General features: G+C 47.4%; 1 protein-coding gene across 1 annotated transcript in view; it reads right to left on the bottom strand.

Annotated features, from left to right (window-relative positions):
• The window catches only part of TECTA (tectorin alpha), a 101,758-nt gene that overhangs the window by 61,451 nt on the left and 22,459 nt on the right, over nucleotides 1-17,848 (bottom strand). Inside the window, exons 7-10 of the mRNA XM_054587588.1 lie at nucleotides 11,885-12,455; nucleotides 9,316-9,908; nucleotides 7,449-8,022; nucleotides 2,330-2,931 (exon numbers count right to left, since the gene is read on the bottom strand). Coding sequence (XP_054443563.1) covers nucleotides 2,330-2,931; nucleotides 7,449-8,022; nucleotides 9,316-9,908; nucleotides 11,885-12,455 — 2,340 coding nt within the window. The remainder of the gene's footprint in view (nucleotides 1-2,329; nucleotides 2,932-7,448; nucleotides 8,023-9,315; nucleotides 9,909-11,884; nucleotides 12,456-17,848) is intronic.

The following is a 17,848-nucleotide window of genomic DNA, read 5'->3' as shown; positions in this document are numbered from 1 at the left end:
TGGTCCCGCAGACCTAAAAGTTGCCTGTTTGATTCCTGGTCAGGGCACATGCCTGGGTTGCAGACCGGGTCCCCGTTTAGAGAATATTACTGTTGTCAACATTTATACACCTAACATAAGAGCACCTAAATATGGGGTGGGGGCAAAGCAGGCTTAAAGCTGTTTCTATGGAAAAAATACAATAATTAATAAATAATAATACAAGAATATAGTCTATTTCATGTACTAACAACTGTAAACCTACTTTTGTCCTATCCAGTGTGTAAAGCAAATCTTGATGGACATAAATGAAGAGATTGACAGAAATACAGTCATAACAGGGGACTTTGACACTATATTGACATTTTCCAGACAGAAAATCAACAAGGAAACAGCAACCTTAAATGACAGACTAGACCGGAAAGATTTACTTGATATTTTCAGAGTATTTCACCCCAAAGCAGCAGAATATACATTCTTCTCAAGTGCACATAGAATATTTTACAGGATAGAGTACACGTTAGGACACAAAACAAGTCTTAATAACTTTAAGAAGATTGAAATCATATCAAGCATCTGCTCTGAGCACAATAGTAATAACTACACACGGTGCCAGGTGGGTATTAAAAATATGGGGGGAGCACTTTGTAAGTATATCATTGTCTACCACTGTGCTGGACACCTGCAACGAACACAAAATAATATTGAACATAAACTATAAGTGGAAGATAAAAATTTAAATGTAATAAATGCATAAATCTAAGAGTAGGGGTACATCAAATGAGGAGAAAAGGCAAGCCATACGGATGAAATGGTTGATATGTTTGTTTTACACATATGGTGAAAATGGGTAAGAGAGAAGCTATTGCAATGGGCAATGTAAACTACCCAGACATCTGTTGGGACCCTCATGTGGCTGAAAGCAAAGTATCTGATATATATGTAATTTGCCTCAGTGGCAATTTAATCTCCCAGATTGCTGCAAAAGTGACCAGCAGCAAAATGAGTCCTAGAAACCTTGGAAGAAAGGTGTTATTATGTTATCTCATTCCCTCACCTGACCAATCTGTTGAGTGCCATTATATGTAGGACACCGTATACTCATTTACCTTAAAGATTAATTAGGTTTGGTTCCTGCTGTCAAGAAGCCCCCAGTTAGAATTGAGTGACATGGACATCACCAAAAAATACTGTATGATTAATGCAATAATGGATATAATAACCAACTGTTATAAGAAGCACAGAGAAAAACAATCTGGATTTTATGTATAATATCCAAGAAAGGGAAGAATGAGCACAGTGAGACCTCTGCCTTAGATGCTAAGGAGGCATATTTTCCAATTGATGTGAAAGGGACAGTTTATGAAGCTTTAAAACCTGTCTTTTTCAGAGAAATCCTAAGGAAGGAAAGAAATCAGTGAGGTTGCCCAGGGAACTCTTTATTAACAGCTTGGAATTTTAAAGAGAATGTATATAAGGTGAAAGGGAGTCCCCTTAGAGATAAACTGTGCCACAGACCAGTGAGGATGATGTAAAAATTCTAATACCCTAAAATCAGCTTCTCCCAAATGCTAAGCCAGAGGCTGCTGGCTGGCTTGTTTTTGTCCAAGTTATGCTCAGAGCAAGGCTTTGGACAAGGAGGTCCTGCCGCTTGTCTAGGTCCTTGGACTTGGCCAGGAATGCACAGAAGTCCTCAGCTCCTATGGGCTCCTTTATTCATGACCAAGGAAATTAAGAGGTGGGAAGGGTAGAAGGAGGCAACCAAGGCCTGTGTAAGGAGAGAAACTGTCAGAGACTGTCAGAGAGCCCCCGGGTTCTCCAAATGCTCGTGAGACTTGAACTCCTGAATCCTGTGAGAGCCAACAGGAAGGCTGGAACCGGGTGGAAGAGGCCAGAGCAAGCAAATGTCATCCTGATCCCAAACAAAGGAAGGAGGTGGACTCGACAACAGTGCCCCTTCAGATGCCTAATCTGCTCTGGGCATGTGTTCTCTCTGACAGTCGGAGCCACTGCCCAGGGCCATACAGTAGTAGCCGAGCTGGGGCTTCTATGCAGGTGTGTGCTCTGTCCAGCACTCTGCAACACTGTGGAAGCCCCCATTTCTAGGGATGGTGCTGAATTTGGTGCCTGTGAGTTGGGAAGATCGCTTTTTTCCCTTAGGCTCAGTCTCCTTACCTGTAAGATACAGAGACAGAAAATCTCCAGGGGCCTGTCTGCTCCAACATCCTGTCTATGCTTTTCCTTAGATTCTGTGCCAGCCTGCTTCAGCAGCTGTCTGGATTGCTGACCCAAGACCCCTGTCCTCCTGCCCCCACAACCCCTTCCTGGGGTCTGGCCTCTGATTACTCACCAGCACAGTGTGCTTATAGGCCCTGTGAATCACTATGCTGTAGCCAAACACGGTCACATCCACCTGCTTGACCCACAAGGCCAGCGACGGGTCCCGGTCCTCATTCTTGGCTGTGACGATAAACTTGGGGAAAGTGTCTGAGCTTGGCCTGGTGCCTGTGGTGCACAGGATGAGTGGGCAGCTGGTCTGGAAGTCGAAAGGGTAGCCATCAAAGGTCAGGTAGTGGCCATAGCCCGACACGATGCAGGAGGCGTCGATGCGGGCCTGGCAGTAGTACAGGCCGCCCTCCTCCATGCAGTACTCATCGTCCTTGCAGGGGGCAGTCTCGCAGTGGACGCTGTTGTCTGTGCCATTGCAATAGCAGAAGATCTGGCAGTCCAAGTCCACCCAGAATGTCTCATTGGTGGCGAGCTGGTGCCCCTCGAAGTTGCAGCCACACTCACTTCGGGTGACACACTGGCTGCCTTGCAGGGCGTAACCCTCGTCACACTGACACCCCTCAGAGCAGCTCTCCACACAGATGGGGCCCAGGGCCAGGGTCTCGCAGGTCTCCGTGCATGTCACGCATTCCTCAAAGTGGCTGTTCTCCGGGCACTCCAGAGCTGAGGGTGGTCAAGGAGAAGACAGGCTTGAGAAAAGGGCAGAGGTCAGAGACAGAGTGTGGGTGCACTCATCAGCAGCGTGTGTGTGACTGTGCACATGTCGGGGTTCTGGGTGCACTCTTATTGGACAGCACAGTGAGCTCGGCCAATGCCGTGTCATCTCACTGGGGTCAGCAAAGGCTCAAGAAACCCCTCACTCGTGTGCGCCTCAGGTGCACTCAGCTTCCCGTGGAGAAAACGCCAAGACTGCGAGCCTATACGGAGCTCCTGCTACATGCCAGGCACTGTGCCAGGTAATTTAGTGTAACTTTTTTCAGTGACCTAGAACGCGAGGAAAGCCTTGTCCTCCCTGGCTCAGAAACACGAGAGCCGAAGGCGAGCGACTTAGCCTCACTCCTAAGTCCTGGAGAGAGGTCTGAGCCTGGACCGCCTGACTGGAAGACAATGGCCGGGGGGTGTCCTGTAAGAACAGATGCTGTGGACACCATGTCTGAGCTTCAGTTTCTCCTTTTATGAAATAAGGACCATACTTACCTAATCCAGTTGTTTTGAGGATCAATAAGCTAATATAAGTCCACAGTAGAGTCTCAGTGCCCCTTTACCTTCTTCACACTTTCTCCTATTATGAATAGCCTTTATGAAGATATTTTTACTATGCAAATTGATCTTTCCCTTTGTCTGTCATTTCTTTTATCTGCTGTGTCCTGCCCTTTTCCAACTCCTCACCACCTCCTGGATGTACCTCTACCTCCTTTGCTCACATTCTTTCCCCGACCTGGATGGTCCTCACAAAGCCAAATCCTACCCAGTCTTCAAATGTTATTTTAGCTGGCACTTCTGCCCAGAAGTCGTCCTTGATGGATCAAGTCTCTGAGTCACAAAGCACAGCACACAAAATAATAACAGCACATGCTGCCCACCATGGAGTTCAGGCAATCTTCCTGCTCTCTTTATTATTTTAGCTTCCCAAAATTTGCCACGGGCAGGAACAAGTCCAGGAGCACAGAAGAGATCTGCCTAAAAGTCTGTGTGGTCTAAAGGTCTAAGAAAGTCCCCACCATCTCCTGGGAGAATAAGATCTTGCCTTTAAAACTTTTTTTAAGCTCTTGTGCACACTATTACTCCTTAATAGTGTCTCAGAGCCCAAGGACGTGAAGGATGGCACAGAGAGTTAAGTGGCGTGGCAATAATGGCTCTGCCCACGAGCACCAGCCCCGCAGTCCGGCTGCCCGTGCAGTCGCTCTCGCTGTGGGTGAAGGACGGCCCGCGCGGCCGCAGACTGCGCCACACAACACTGGAGCTGAAGCTGGCGCAGCACCGATTAAACACGTCTGCACTGAGGGATTTTCACATTTGTCTCTAAATTATGAATGTTTATAACACTGACTGCAAGTTTACAGTGATAGCAAACAACATGACTTATTTAAATACATGTCATTTTGTGAGTTACTGTGTTGTCTGAATTTGTCTGAAAGTCTTGGACATGCAGATGTGAGCAATAAATATCCCCTGGCCCCTGAAATGCCTCTGTGAAATTATTTTAATAGCAGCCTGGCTCTGCCAACAAGAGGGCTGGTCAAATTTATCTGAACACAGAGGTTGTGGTTGTCTCTCTCAAAGTCCAAAGAAGATTGTGTTCCTGCGTTGCAGCTGCTGGCCCAGTCTAATCCCCATTCTGTAAGACGCTGACCCGAGGAGCCCCTCAGTCCCCCGGGACTGGATGAATCGCGTGTGCACGTTCCAGTTACTCTCCCCCGACCACACCCAGGTCTGGGCGAGACGTCCTGGCGAGTTTCTGCGATGTGAGCCCTGGCCCTTCTCCCAGGGGATCCCTGCCCCTGTCCACAGGCCCTCTCCATAAGAGATGCTCTCGGCAGCTTCCTCCAGCTCCGCAGGCCCCAAGGGCGGCGGTGAGAGACGCTTCCCGGTAGCCATCACATCCAGGAAAAGAGGGTCTCCCTACCACCCTGCTGCACTCACTCCGCACAGCCAACACCCCCAAACTGTCCCACGCAGCACAAGCACTTCCTGCTGGGCCAGAGTTCGTCTGACAGGAGGGCAAGGACGCGGCCTGAAGCAGAACGGACCCGGCGTGGGGCCACTTGGGAACTCTGCACGTGGAGCAGCTACCCCTGGAAGGCTGGGTGCTGCGTGGGAATGGAGGTCACCTTAGAGAAACTAGAGATAGCACACAGGAGTAGGAGGGAAGCTGATTAAAAGGGAGGCTTTAGGAGAGCATTACAAGGTCCGAAGGGATGTGATGGTCAGCGGAAACCTCGGAACCTCTCTCCCTGTAGGTGACTAGGAAAGAGCGTGCTCCCTGACTCCCAGCGTCACGGTCCACAGCACCTGCTATTAATCCCTCCCAAGGGCAGTCAGGTTCACCGGGCATCCAGCTGCTCTTTTCTGAGAGGACAGCCACCGAATACTCCATGTGCACCTCAGACTTCCAGAGCTCAGCAACCAGATATTTAAAGACAAGTGTGTCATTGTGTGTGTGTGTGTGTGTGTGTGTGTGTTAGTGCTTCACTCTAAGATGCCTCTGTTGAAAGGGCTTAGAGGTGAAGCAAGATGACCTAAGCCTCACCCAGATCTTGGTTTCTAATGCTTTCTTCACCAAAGGAAATTGGGGCTTCTTGGAGTAATGGCTGATTTTTGCCTGGCACTGGGGGAGGTTAAGAGATAAGTGTGCAATGTTTTTTATGACAGAGATGTACCAAAAGGACCTAGGAGGAAACTTGAAGGGATTCCCACAGACCAAATGTAGAATAATTTTCACACTAACATAATGAACAAATGTAATATGAAATATAAATAATTGAAGCAATTACAAATCTGTGTATCCATATTGATGAGAGAGAGATGGCTGAGACAGAGAGAGAGCAGGTGGGTGGATGAAAGCCAGGCAGGGCAAAGAGAAGGGAGGGCTTCTCTTCACCGCAGAAAGGCCTCCGCTGACTGGTAGAAGTGAGAGCGCGATGTAGCTGAAAACCACCAGTTTGTAATCATCGTGCTACAGGCTGATATAAGCAAACATTATCAATAGGCACTAAACTGATGAGGGGATTTTGATGACATGCAGGATACCTGTATGGTCTTAAAGTATCTCCTCACAATATTGCTTATTATTTGCAATATTGCTTATTATTTGCAAACATCTGACCAGGGCATCAGTTTGCTTATCCCCCCCAGGAGGAGGATGGACAGAGTGTGCCCGTCACAGGGTGCCATGCTGCGAGGCAAGCCCACGTCACCTGGGCAAGTCTTCCATGGGTGCACAGCAGAGCCCAGTCATGAGAAGATACCAAACCCAGGTGGAGGGCCACTCTGTTTTTAAAAGAGGGGGGCTGTATTCTTTAAAAATAACAATGTCAAGAATGACACATAAAGCTAAGGAACTGATCCAGGTTAAAGGAGGCAAGAGAGACATGAAAACTAAATGCAACATGCAGTCCTAGACTGGATCTGTATTGAGGAGATAAAAAGCCATAAATGACGTTACCAAGTCAATTTTAAAAGCTGCACTATGGATGTTAAATTAGTGTATCAATATTAAATTTATTAATTGTGATTCTGTAAATGAATATCATTATTTTAAGGAAATACACACTAAAGTATTTAGCAACAAGGGGCACGATGCATAGAACTTACTTTCAAAGGGAGAGTGGGAGAGAATAAAAAGCGTATGCGGCAAAGTGATAACAATAGGTTAAACTGGGTAAAGGGTGTACACATGTTCTTGCAACTGTTCTGTAACTTCGAAATTATTTCAGAATAAAAAGTTTTTAAAGACAAACAAACCTAAGTAGGAAGAAATAAACAAATGTAGAGGATGTGGTCTTAATGGAGACGCTGGTTCTGGTTTAGGGTCAACCTTTTTGGTGAGAATGGGGTGGGTGCTGAAGCCCAGGAGGGCCGTCCTTGCTCCAGGCAGGCCCCACCCTCCCAGCCACACCTCCTGGGAGCCTCCCAAGTAACCCAGAGTGTCACCTCTCAGGTCTTCCCAGCAACGATTCTGATTAATGAAGTACTGCCACTGCCCTGCTGAGAGGGGTCAGATACGCTGGGGGCAAGATAAAAAGCCAGCAATATGAAATTTTCTTAATAGCCATTGTCAAGTTTGCCCCAGAGAGCAGTGTTAACCTCTAGTCCGTGAAGGAGCATGAATGATCACCTTCTACTAAACTGAACTGGACCCTTCTTTGCCAAAAAGGAAGTCACCAAGGGAACCTTTGACATGATATGTGTTAGATCAAATCACCAAGCAAAAGGCTGGCTACTCGTTCTACAATGAAGAGATATTGTGCAATTAGAAACAGAAATGTAGGTGAGAAACAGTTTGGCTTAGGGTAACAGACTTCCAGAGGTCACATCAGACGAGGGAAGGGGCACCCAGGAATCTCGTTGTCCTTGAGCTGCACTGCAGCCAGGACAGCAGTCCTGAGAGAGAAGATCCAGTGTCTCATCTACTTCCCCACCACCCAGCTGGCCTCCCCTATAATGTAGCCCCCACTTACGGCAGAAGTCATAGGTCCGCCAGGGGCCCACCTCCACGTCAGCGTTCTTGCAGGCACTTGCGTACCGGGCCACAGAGTCGCAGAGCTCCGACTCGTTGCCTCCGCTCTGGCACAGGCGAAAGAGACAGGTGCGGTAGTAGGCGGTGACGTTGACCACCCCATGGCACTCTAGAAAGGAGCTGTTGGAGGGGTCGTTGATGATTCCACACCTGGAGCGGCTGCGATAAAACTTGAGCAGCTCCGAGTCATTGTTGCAGGCTTTCAGCAAGTCCCCACACTCCCCGTTGCAGATCTCCTCGAAAGTCGTCCAGCTTTCCAGGAACACAGCCAGGTTGTCTGTGCACTTGCCATTGGGGAGACAGAACTCATCACTGGCGTTAGCATTGAAGAAGCCACACAAGCCCCCGGTACAATTAAAGTAAGCAGTGGAGAGGCGGATGTAGAGCAGGCCTGTGTCTGAATACTGGACACTCACAATACCCTTGGACTCTACTGTCGTGCTGTTTTTGTTTCGATGAATTTCCAGCTTCCCCGAAAGATGGAAAAATGGTAATTCCACTTCCTGACCATTCACCTGAAAAATCAAATCACTATCATCAATTCCAACTACACAAAATTTTCCAGGTTACGGGATGAAGATGTGGCTTGGCACCAGTACTAGCGCTATGAGAAATATCAAGAAGCTGGCCATCTGTAGAAACCACACAGACAGACAAAAACTGTTTTTGTTCTTTTATTTCTAGACTCCTCTGATTCAACACATTTACTGTTTATTTCCATATGTACAAGACTGTACACTAACCTAAAGCAAAACTGAAATGTGAGCGAGTTGCCTTATGGTGTGTGGCCTCCTCCTGCTGCCTGATGCCTTTCCACAGACAGAGCCCCCTCTTCCCCACATTTCTGGCTCCTCCCTTTCCTTTTTAATCTTTCTTTGCCTGTGTCCCAGCCTCTTGGGGGCATAAAGCATATATCTAATTATCTAGCGGTCCATCCACCTATCTATCTCTTCCTATTCTTTTAATGAACTAATCTCTGCCAGTGTGTCAGTAGGAATGAAAACACAGCCCCTTCAGTGTGCGGATGTGTTTTATCATGTCCTTGTACAGCACTGCTTTGACTTTTGTTTTCTAGATTAAGCTTCTTGTGGTATTACAGGATGCATGATAGACTGGAAAAAGGAAGGTCTGCCCTCTGTCATCCCAGCTCCCCTGTGACTTAGCTGTGAGGCCGCGTTCCTAAGGTAGCCTTTTGGGATCGCCATGTGAAAACAAGGAGTTACACTAGATTATTTATAAGATTCCTTCTAGAACCAATGATCTGTGAGTCTAGATGTCTCAGCTTGGGTATTTTAGAGCAGGTCAGAGGGACAACGGGCACCATGGCAGGCACCTTTTGCGTCACCCCATATAGAGTCCCATTATAGGTAGGAGAGTCAGTATAGTACAGGGTAGAGAACACAGACTCCGGAGCCAGCCTGCCTGGGCTTGACTCCCACAGGTGGTGGTGTGTCCCTGAGGAAGTTACTAAGCCTCTCTGTTCCTCAGTTTTCTTATCCATAAAATGAGGATAATAATATGTACCAGTAGGATTAAACGTGATACTGCTTAGAAGAGTGCTTGGCACATAGTAAACACACTGTGAGTGTTTACTGCAATGGAGAGGTCGTTTTTCTATAGCTATCTAATTTGAGAAATTCCAGCCCCACTCCATGGCTCCACCTGTTGGTGACCATAATGTTCCCATTTGGGAATCGTCATCTTTCTAGAATCCAGTCATGGTCACAGGCAAAAAGGCAAACCTGAAGAATACGGCTCCTTCGTTCGCGTGACTCATGGGAAACCCTCAAGGGCAGCCGCAGTCTCACCTTGACTTCCGAAGCCCCTATTCCTCCTATCTTGACCTCCTGGTCAGCCACCAGGATCCGAAGACCTCGAAGCCAGGCAGGCCCTCCATCAGGCTTCTTCTTATTGATGTCGATTTCCAAGTACTCTGGCTGCTCAGGGCAGGTCTTGAGCAGCGTGTAGGAGAACTCGGAAGGGAAGGCATAGGCGGCCCCGTCGAAGGTGTGCAGCACTTGGTTCTGGCTGACCAGGCACACAGTCTCCCGCTTGGGGAAGCAGCCGCGGTAGCCGTCCTCCACCGTGCACACCTCCCCGCCCCGGCAGGTCTTGTTGAAGCAGTACACATCGCCGCCCTCCTCGCACAGGCACTGCACTGTGCAGTTCGCTGTGGCCCAGAAGAACTCCCCCATGGCGTAGTAGTGGCCGTCAAAGTCGCAGCCACACTTGTGCAGTGGGACGCACTGGCTGGTGCTGAGGACAAAGCCCTCATTACACTCGCAGCCCTCTGTGCACGGTGTGGCGCAGTTCTGGGAGGCTGTGAGGTCTGAGCACGTGTCGGGGCAGCTGCTGGTGCACACGGAATAGTGGCTGAAGCTCGGACACTGCACAGTGGACACTGATGTGAGGGAGAGAAGGGAGCATGACAAGGTCAGTGACCAGAAGCCAATGGCCAGAAGCCACCATGCACAGGAGCTGGGAGGAAAAGGGCCTTCCATTTAGCTCCCAGAGGGAGGGCCAAGCAGCCACTCCTTTGAAGAACAAACACTTGAGGCTGTGTCTGTAGAAGCAAGCTCAGCTGCTTTCCCAGTAACTACCGAGTAGCACGAGTAACTTGTGAACTTTGACTCTCAGTTGACCATCTTGACTAAAATTAAATTTCAGGTTGCTACGTAGCTAAACTACAGATTACTCAATATAGATTTATCGTTTGGTGATCTGCAATCATTAAGGTATTTTAAGATCTTCAGCTGATGGACATATAAATTATTCTGATTTTAAAGGGCATGGCCCATTCTTAGGAGGAAATAAATTCAACTTGTAACAGAAATGAAAAATGTAAATGTTAGAAGAATAATGTGAAAATATAGAGTTTCTAACAGACAGGTACTTAAAATACCTGAGAGTGACCAAAGGAGATTGCAAAACTGAATTCTCTGAAATGTTAAAATAGTAACAAACCTGGGCTACCTGAGAAGAACTGCGCACCTGTTCCTCCAGGAGGCTGGACTGGACCTAAAACTGGAGGCCTTCTGACATCCCTTCTTGCCTTAGAAACCGTTCATTCTTATTTTAAGAGCATCTGAGTCTATTAAATGTTTGGATCTGGTTGAATACAACAGGCAGGGGCTCGAGGGCCTGGTAAACTAGCTCTCTTAATGAAATATGATTCATCCCACTGACCTTTAGAGAGAGGAAGAAGGGAGGAAGGAGGGAAAGAGAGAGAAGAATGTGGAAGATAGGAAAGCAGTACCACTGCAAAAAAGTAGGCATTATAGGCAAGAATTTAGTTAGGCAATTTGGATGTTCTTGGGTTATAAAAGGATCAAGGAAAAACCATATTGTTTAACCTTGAATTAGAATTTGGATGCTGCAGACATAATAGAGGCTGGTCAGTTGCAAGAAGAAAAAAATACACTGTCTCTTAGTAGCATGACCAGTACTCAAAGAATTGAATCTGACGCATGATGATTTATGTGAATCCAACCTACACATCCAGAATAAAATCTCCCTCTGGCCTTGGACTTTAATTTCTAAATCTTCTCACCTCCATAGCACCCTCAAATGCATGGGTTATAATTTTCTGTTTACTTATATGGAGAAAACCAAGGACCAGGAAAGAAATAATATTCCAAGTAGCTGTTTTGTGTTTGCTTGTTTTAAAAATTTGTGTAACAGGAAAAGAAAGGCAGATTTAAGGGGGCCAGAAGGAAAAAATAATGAGATAACTAAATGATACAAAAAGCTTAATCCAATTTCAGAAGAAATTGGATTTCCCCACACAATTGGGCTTTTCCTAGCCACTCAGCATTTCAGGTAAACGGGCTTCTTCCCTGCTATGCTCTCCTTCCTCTCTGCAGCCCCTTCCTGCACCAGCAGCAGCAGGCCCGCGTCAGGGCTACGGAGCAAGAGACGGGCGCCTAACGGGGCTGAAAGGGAAGGAGAGCGAGCCGGGGCCGGGGTCGCCGGTTTCACCGGGAGGTGCAGTGTTCTGCCAGAGGCTGGTCTTGACTACCTGGGCCAATGTCTGCTTTTACTCAACAGCCACAAAAGTAGCCACCTGCACCTCTGAAAGCCTCACCTCCTGGCTCAACTCTGAGATCGCAACCCTGCTGCCGGGCCTTCCTCTGGCCAAGCATTTCCTGTTTCCAGACCATTTCTGCTCATCGGTGGTTTCTTATTTTCTGACTATAAAGCAGGTGGGGGATACAAGTAAAGATCCTTTTATAGTTCATTCCTTATAGTTTGTGATACTTCAACCTCACCACCTTGGTCAGACAACTTGTCTCAGCGAGATTTCTGAGGAGCTCGGAAACCCTCTCCCTGCCCCCCTGCAAAGGCGCGGCCGTCCGTTTGGATGGGATGTCAGCTTACCACACCCAGTCTGCACTCGCCAGTCTCCAATCGGAATGCCAAGGGCTTGGCACACAAGAGCATAGGCCTGGATGGCTTGACAGAGGAGTGTCCCATTGTCCCTCACGCTGCAAAGGTCGTACACACAGCTGTGCACAAAGGCTGTGGGGTCCACGACAGTGCCACACTCCCACAGGGGGCCGTCGGTCTTATTGAGGAAGCCACAGTAGTCGGAGCCAAAGTAGAGGGTCTCAGTGGCCACATCGCACTGGGTGCAGTTGTCCACGCAGCCTGAGTCACACCTCCACTCAGCGTGGTAAACCCGCCAGCTCTCTCCTAGGTCCAGGACAGACATGGCCGGCCTGCCGTCTGGGCGGAGGAAGTCGTCCAGCGGGTTTTTATTGTAGTTCCCACAGAGCCCACACGTGGAGTTTATATAGGAGCCTGGGATGGAAATGGAGGCGTAGTGCTGGCCATCGAACGTCACTAAGAGCCCAAAATCCGTTTCCACGGCTGTAGACATGCCGCTCTGGTAGATTTTCACTGCCCCCAAGTCTAAGGTGACAGGCAAAGAAGCCACCAGATCATTAACCTGCCAACAACAATAGTAAAAGGCAGGTGAGCAGGTGCCAGGGCAATGGTTCCAGCTAATGTCAGAAAAAGGAGGCAGAGAAACGCAGCGTTCCAGAGAGAGCGGTCCCCCGAACTGCCTGAGCTTCAGTGGGCATCCCTCCTATTACGGCAGAGGCCTGGGGAAGCCCCAAGATCAGGCCAGTGTGAGCCGCCTGAGTACTGGGTGCTACTTAAGCTGTGAGAGGCGTGCGTTGTTAGTACCACTCTGGCTCCCTGGGGAGCAGGCGGCTATGAGTTCTTCCTGAGGCGCCAGGGCTAGCTAGCTTCAAGTCTCCTCTGGAAAGACAAGTTACCTTGCTTTTCCTCTTTATTCCTCTAAATCTTTTCTTTAAATTCCAGCTTAAGTTATACATATTCCATTCTATTCTTAATGCCTTTCTTTAGCACTCCCCGACTCCTCCTCCCAGCTGAAGTGTATACTATAAATTGTTCCCTACAATTTAGCATTGAGGTTGCCCTGGTATTATTTTTTGAGTGTTTCATTTGCTGATACCAGAATGACGTCATGGAATCATTTGAATGCAGTAACAACAAATATGACCGCCTACTGGGTACCAAGCACTATGTTAGGTGCTGAGAAATAAAGAACAAAAAATAATAATTGCCAGTCTCTCACGAGCTCTCAATCTGCTGAGGAAGAGGGCCACAAATTATATTTATCTGAAGTGTGTGTTAATAGGCGATGTAATGGGAAGACAGTAAATGAGCATTTAATCCAGCCGGAGGAAGTCAAAGAAAGCTTCTTAGAGGGAATTACATCTGATCTGTGTATCTAAAGGTAAACAGAAGTGACCAAAGGAAAAGTAGGGGGCAGGAAATCCCAGGACAAAAGATAAAAGCAGGGTGGGAGAATCATCAGGGTGTTACCAGGCTGCAGAGAGAAGGGTGGACAGAGATGAAGCTGGAGACAGGGATGAGGTCTGCTTGTTCAACAAACATGGATTTAGCCTTTTCTGTGTATTAAGCATTATTCTAAGAGCTGGGAATTAGCAACAAGAGGAGATCCCTGCATCATGGAACTTCTATTTTAGTTGAGGAGATCAACAGCAAACATAATAAATAGGTAAAATATATAAGTATGTCAGAAAATATTATGCAGAAAAATAAAGCAGAGAATGTGGATCAAAAAGTACTAGGAAAGAGGTTTCTAATTTCAAACAGGATAGTCAGGGAAGACTTCACTGGGAAGTGGACATTTGAGATGAGGAAGCAAACCATTCTGTGATCTGGCGAGAGCGACTCAGGAAGAGCGGACAGCCAGGCCCTCGGAGGAGCACGCCAGGGAACTGCCGGGACCTCAGGAAGCCAGTGTGGCTGTGACAGAGAGAGCGAGAGTGGCAGATGATGTCAGAGTGATAAGGGCAGCCAGAACAGGCTGAGCCTTTCAGCCACTGTGCAGACTTTGGCTTTGACTGAGCAAGACAAAGAGTCAAGAGGGTGTCTAAAGTGAAAGATCATCATGATCTGACTTCCTTTTTTAGAAAATTGTTTGTGCTTCTGTGTTGGGAACACAGAAAGGCCCTTAAAGCTGTGTTTTAAAACAAAACAAAACTCCACAAAAACAAACCAACAAAAAAACCTTGGATTTTTCTTTGGTAGGGCAGGCCCCGAAAGGTTTTTAAAAAGGAAATGACACGGTCGAGTTTCCATTTTAGAAAGTCCATTCTGGCCAGCATGAAAGGCTCATTGAAGTATGTCAAAATTAGAAGCAGAGGGACAAGCCAGGCAGCTACTGCTGGAATCCAGGAGTGATGGAGGGTGAGGGCCTGAACACAGAATGACACGGAGAGCAAGAGGCATGCTCCTGGGGCATTCTCAGGACCGGGTGAGTTTTTGCAGTGGAGAGTGAAGAGTGGGGGAAGAATCAAGAGTGAGGCCCAAAAGTCTGGCTCACGTGAGTAGGTGGCTTGATAAGGCTCTAACAGAGTGTTAATTTTCTTCTTTTTCAGTTTCATCATGCCCAGCACATGTAGATGTTCCATTGTGGGCTAGGATAGGATGGTGAGTCCTTAGAGGAACTGACCGTAAGTGCACATGTGCTTTCCAAGCTGCCCTGGACACATACTGACTTTTGGCACCCAAGAAGGACAAGAGTCTCTAGTGCCGTCAATGTCCCCACTTTCTGAATTGTCTAGAAAGTGAGACAATTAACCAAGCATTGGTCCCAAGATTTTCCATGGCAGATAACATGCCGCTTCTCTGTCTCTAGAGATTACTAAGACTTAAGGAGGAAAGTGGACAAGAAAAACATGCTAAAAAAATACAGTGTCCAGAGATCCAAGATGGCGTGAAGTAGGTAAAGCTACATTCACCTCTTCTAAACTAGAATTACAACTAAAATATAGGGCAATCATTCTCAATAACCAACTGAAAACTAGCTGAACAGAAGTCTTATAACAAAGAATTTACAAAAGATGCCACATAGAGACTGGTGGGAAGGGCGGAAATGGGAAAAGGGCTGGCCCCACTCCCATGGCAGTGACTGAGATTCTGCAGGGCTATCTCCGCTACAGAGGTCCCCACTGACGAGTGAGGGGTCTCAAGGCAAGAGCGCCAGAGCGGGAAGAGGTGCCTGCACAACATCTGGCTGTGAAAATCAGGATCCTGTCCACGACTGAAAGACAGGAGTCTGACAGAGACATAGGTACCTTCTTAGAGCACCAGAGCACAAAATATTATTTGCAGCCACTCAACCTGGGCTGGTAGAGCAGACTAGAGCCTTGTGAGGAGAGACAGGGGGTGGTGGCTCTGGAGAGAGAGCTGAAGAGGCAGCTGCCAGGACCCCTGTGCTGAGTCCCTCTCCCACACTGCAGATGCCACCTTTCTTGGGTGAAGCACTTTCCTCCTTATAGCGACAGCCTGGGGGAAGGCAGCAGCCCATCCTCGGGACCCACCGACATCTACCCTGCAGAGCTTGTGCCCTTCTGAGGAGTCAGCTGCCTGGGCCAAGGTGTAGAGGTCAGGGCAGATGCAGGGGGTGTCAGTGATTGAGTTTTGTGGTTTTGGGGAGGGGGATATTTCCCCCACTTTCCCGCTCATGGGAGATCCACTAGCCCCACCTTCCAGGCTCCCAATGGCCCCACCCTGCTGAGCACGGGCAGCCTAGGAGGTCTGCACAGAATCTAAGATGGACTGATTTGTGTGGCTCTGGGGTGGAAACCACTCCCCCCACCAGCCCTGAGGCCTGACCTGTGCCTCCCCCTCATTAGAGATCCAGAGGCCCCACCCTCATCACTCCTGGCAGCCCCGCCCTGCTGAGCTAGGGCTCCTGGGAGAACCTGGGGCAGACTGAGTCCTGTGGCTCTACAATGAGGGGGATCATCATTTTTCCCTAGCACACGTGATTGGTGCAGAGTTTTCCCTACAAAGTGCCAAATCTTGGACTGTCTGGACCTGATAAACTCAGCTGGCCTCCCCTTGATGACTCCTTGAGACCTTGCCCCACCATAATGGTCTGTGGGTACCCTACAGGTGCACATCAAGACTTGGTGTGTCCTGGGACTTTTGCTGAGAGGCCTCAGACCCAGCACTGGAACTGAATTTGAACTCCACTTGCCCCTACCTGGTGAGGACTGAGAAACTCCCTCATGCAATTCAAGTACTGCCAGAGGCTCTTTCAGTGACTGAGCCTAACAGACAGCCAGCAGGTGGAGGCAGGTGGAGGCAGGTGGAGGCAGGTGGTGCTGGATCTCAGAGGGCCTTGAGATTTTGCAGGCCTGCCCCCATGCTTGATGCTGGTGGAAGCCAACCTAAATGTGCAGCTTGGTTGTTCCCCCACACACCAAGGCCTAGAAAGACAGCCACAAACTGTGGATCACTTTGTAGCTCCAAACAAATTGCCTAGGGCCAATCACGGGTGGTGACTGACATTGACTGCATCAGAGTGCTTCCCAAAGGCACCAGAACAGTCACACCCAGTGGCCAGCTTCAGATCACATCAGAGCAGGATCCAATTCGATTCATAGGCAGAACATCCAAAGAGGGAATTTGACAGGCACCAGACTCTGCTGAGGCAAATTCCATGTCGGGTAGTCAGCACCACAAAGCAACTCCTCCGTGGTGGTCAGGAGTAATCTTCACAGTCAGCCAGCCTGAGAGTTGACCCCACACACAAACAGGCTAATAGCAATCAAGACTTAATTACAGAAGGAGGGCTCATATAGCCCATCCAGGTTACATCCCTGAAGTACCAAACTCAGATGATCAAGAAGGCTGTACAACTGGGTCCCAAACACACCTACTATATAAGCCCATTTTACCAAGACTGGGAGACATAGCAGCTCTACCTAATACACAGAACAAACAAAAAGAGGGAGGCAAAGAAACATGGCCCAAATGAAAGGACAGGAGAAATCTCCAGAAAAAGAACTAAACAAAATGGAGGCAAGCAAACTACCAGATATAGAGTTCAAAACAATGGTTATAAGAATTCTCAAGCAACTTAATGATAACTTCAATAAACTTAGTGAAAACTTCTAAAGAATGAGAAAGAGCATAGAAATAAAAAACAGTCAGAAAAGAATACAATATCTAAAATGAAGAAGGCACTAGAAGGAATAAACAGTTGGTCAGATGAAGCAGAGGATTGAATCAATGATTTGGAAGACAAGGTAGCAGGAAACACCTGATTAGAGCAGAAAAAAAATTCTTTAATGAGGGTAGGTTAAGGGTATTTGGGACAATAGAGAGTGTAACAACATACGCATCATAAGGTACCCAAAGAAGAAGAGAGAGAGCAAGAGAACCTATTCAATGAAATAATGACTAAAAACTTCCCTAACCTGGTGGATGAAAAAGATACGTAAGCTTGGGAAATGCAGAGTTCCAAGTAAGAGAGACTCTAAAAGGCCCACACCAAGACACAGTACGATTAAAACTGCAAAAGTATTAATTAAATCATAATTAAAATGACAAAGAGAGAATCTTAAAAGCAGAACAAACACACAGTTAGTTACCTATAAGAGAGGTCCCATAAGGCTGTCAGCTGATTTCTCAACAGAAATATTTCAGACTTGAAGGAACTGGTATGAAATACCCAAAGTGACCAAAAACAAGGACCTACAGCCAAGACTACTCTACAGAGCAAGGCTATCATTTAAAATTCAAGGAGAAATAAAGGGCTTCCCAGATTAAAAAATAAAAACAACTAAAAAACATTCATCACTACCAAGCTAGTATTACAAAAAATGTTAAAAGGTCTTCTTTAAGAAAAGACAAACACACAGGAACAGAGTTATAAACACTAAAATGGCAAAAAATACAAATCTATCAATAATCACATTGAATGTAAAGGTCATATATGCTCCAAACTAAATACTTAGGGTAGCCAAAGGGATAAGAAAACAAGGCCCA

Source organism: Pteronotus mesoamericanus, unplaced genomic scaffold (genome assembly GCF_021234165.1).
Source record: "Pteronotus mesoamericanus isolate MK-2021 breed Mesoamerican mustached bat unplaced genomic scaffold, CSHL_Meso_final contig_123, whole genome shotgun sequence".
Taxonomy (NCBI): Eukaryota; Metazoa; Chordata; class Mammalia; order Chiroptera; family Mormoopidae; genus Pteronotus; species Pteronotus mesoamericanus.
This window is presented reverse-complemented; position numbering and strand designations above follow the sequence as displayed.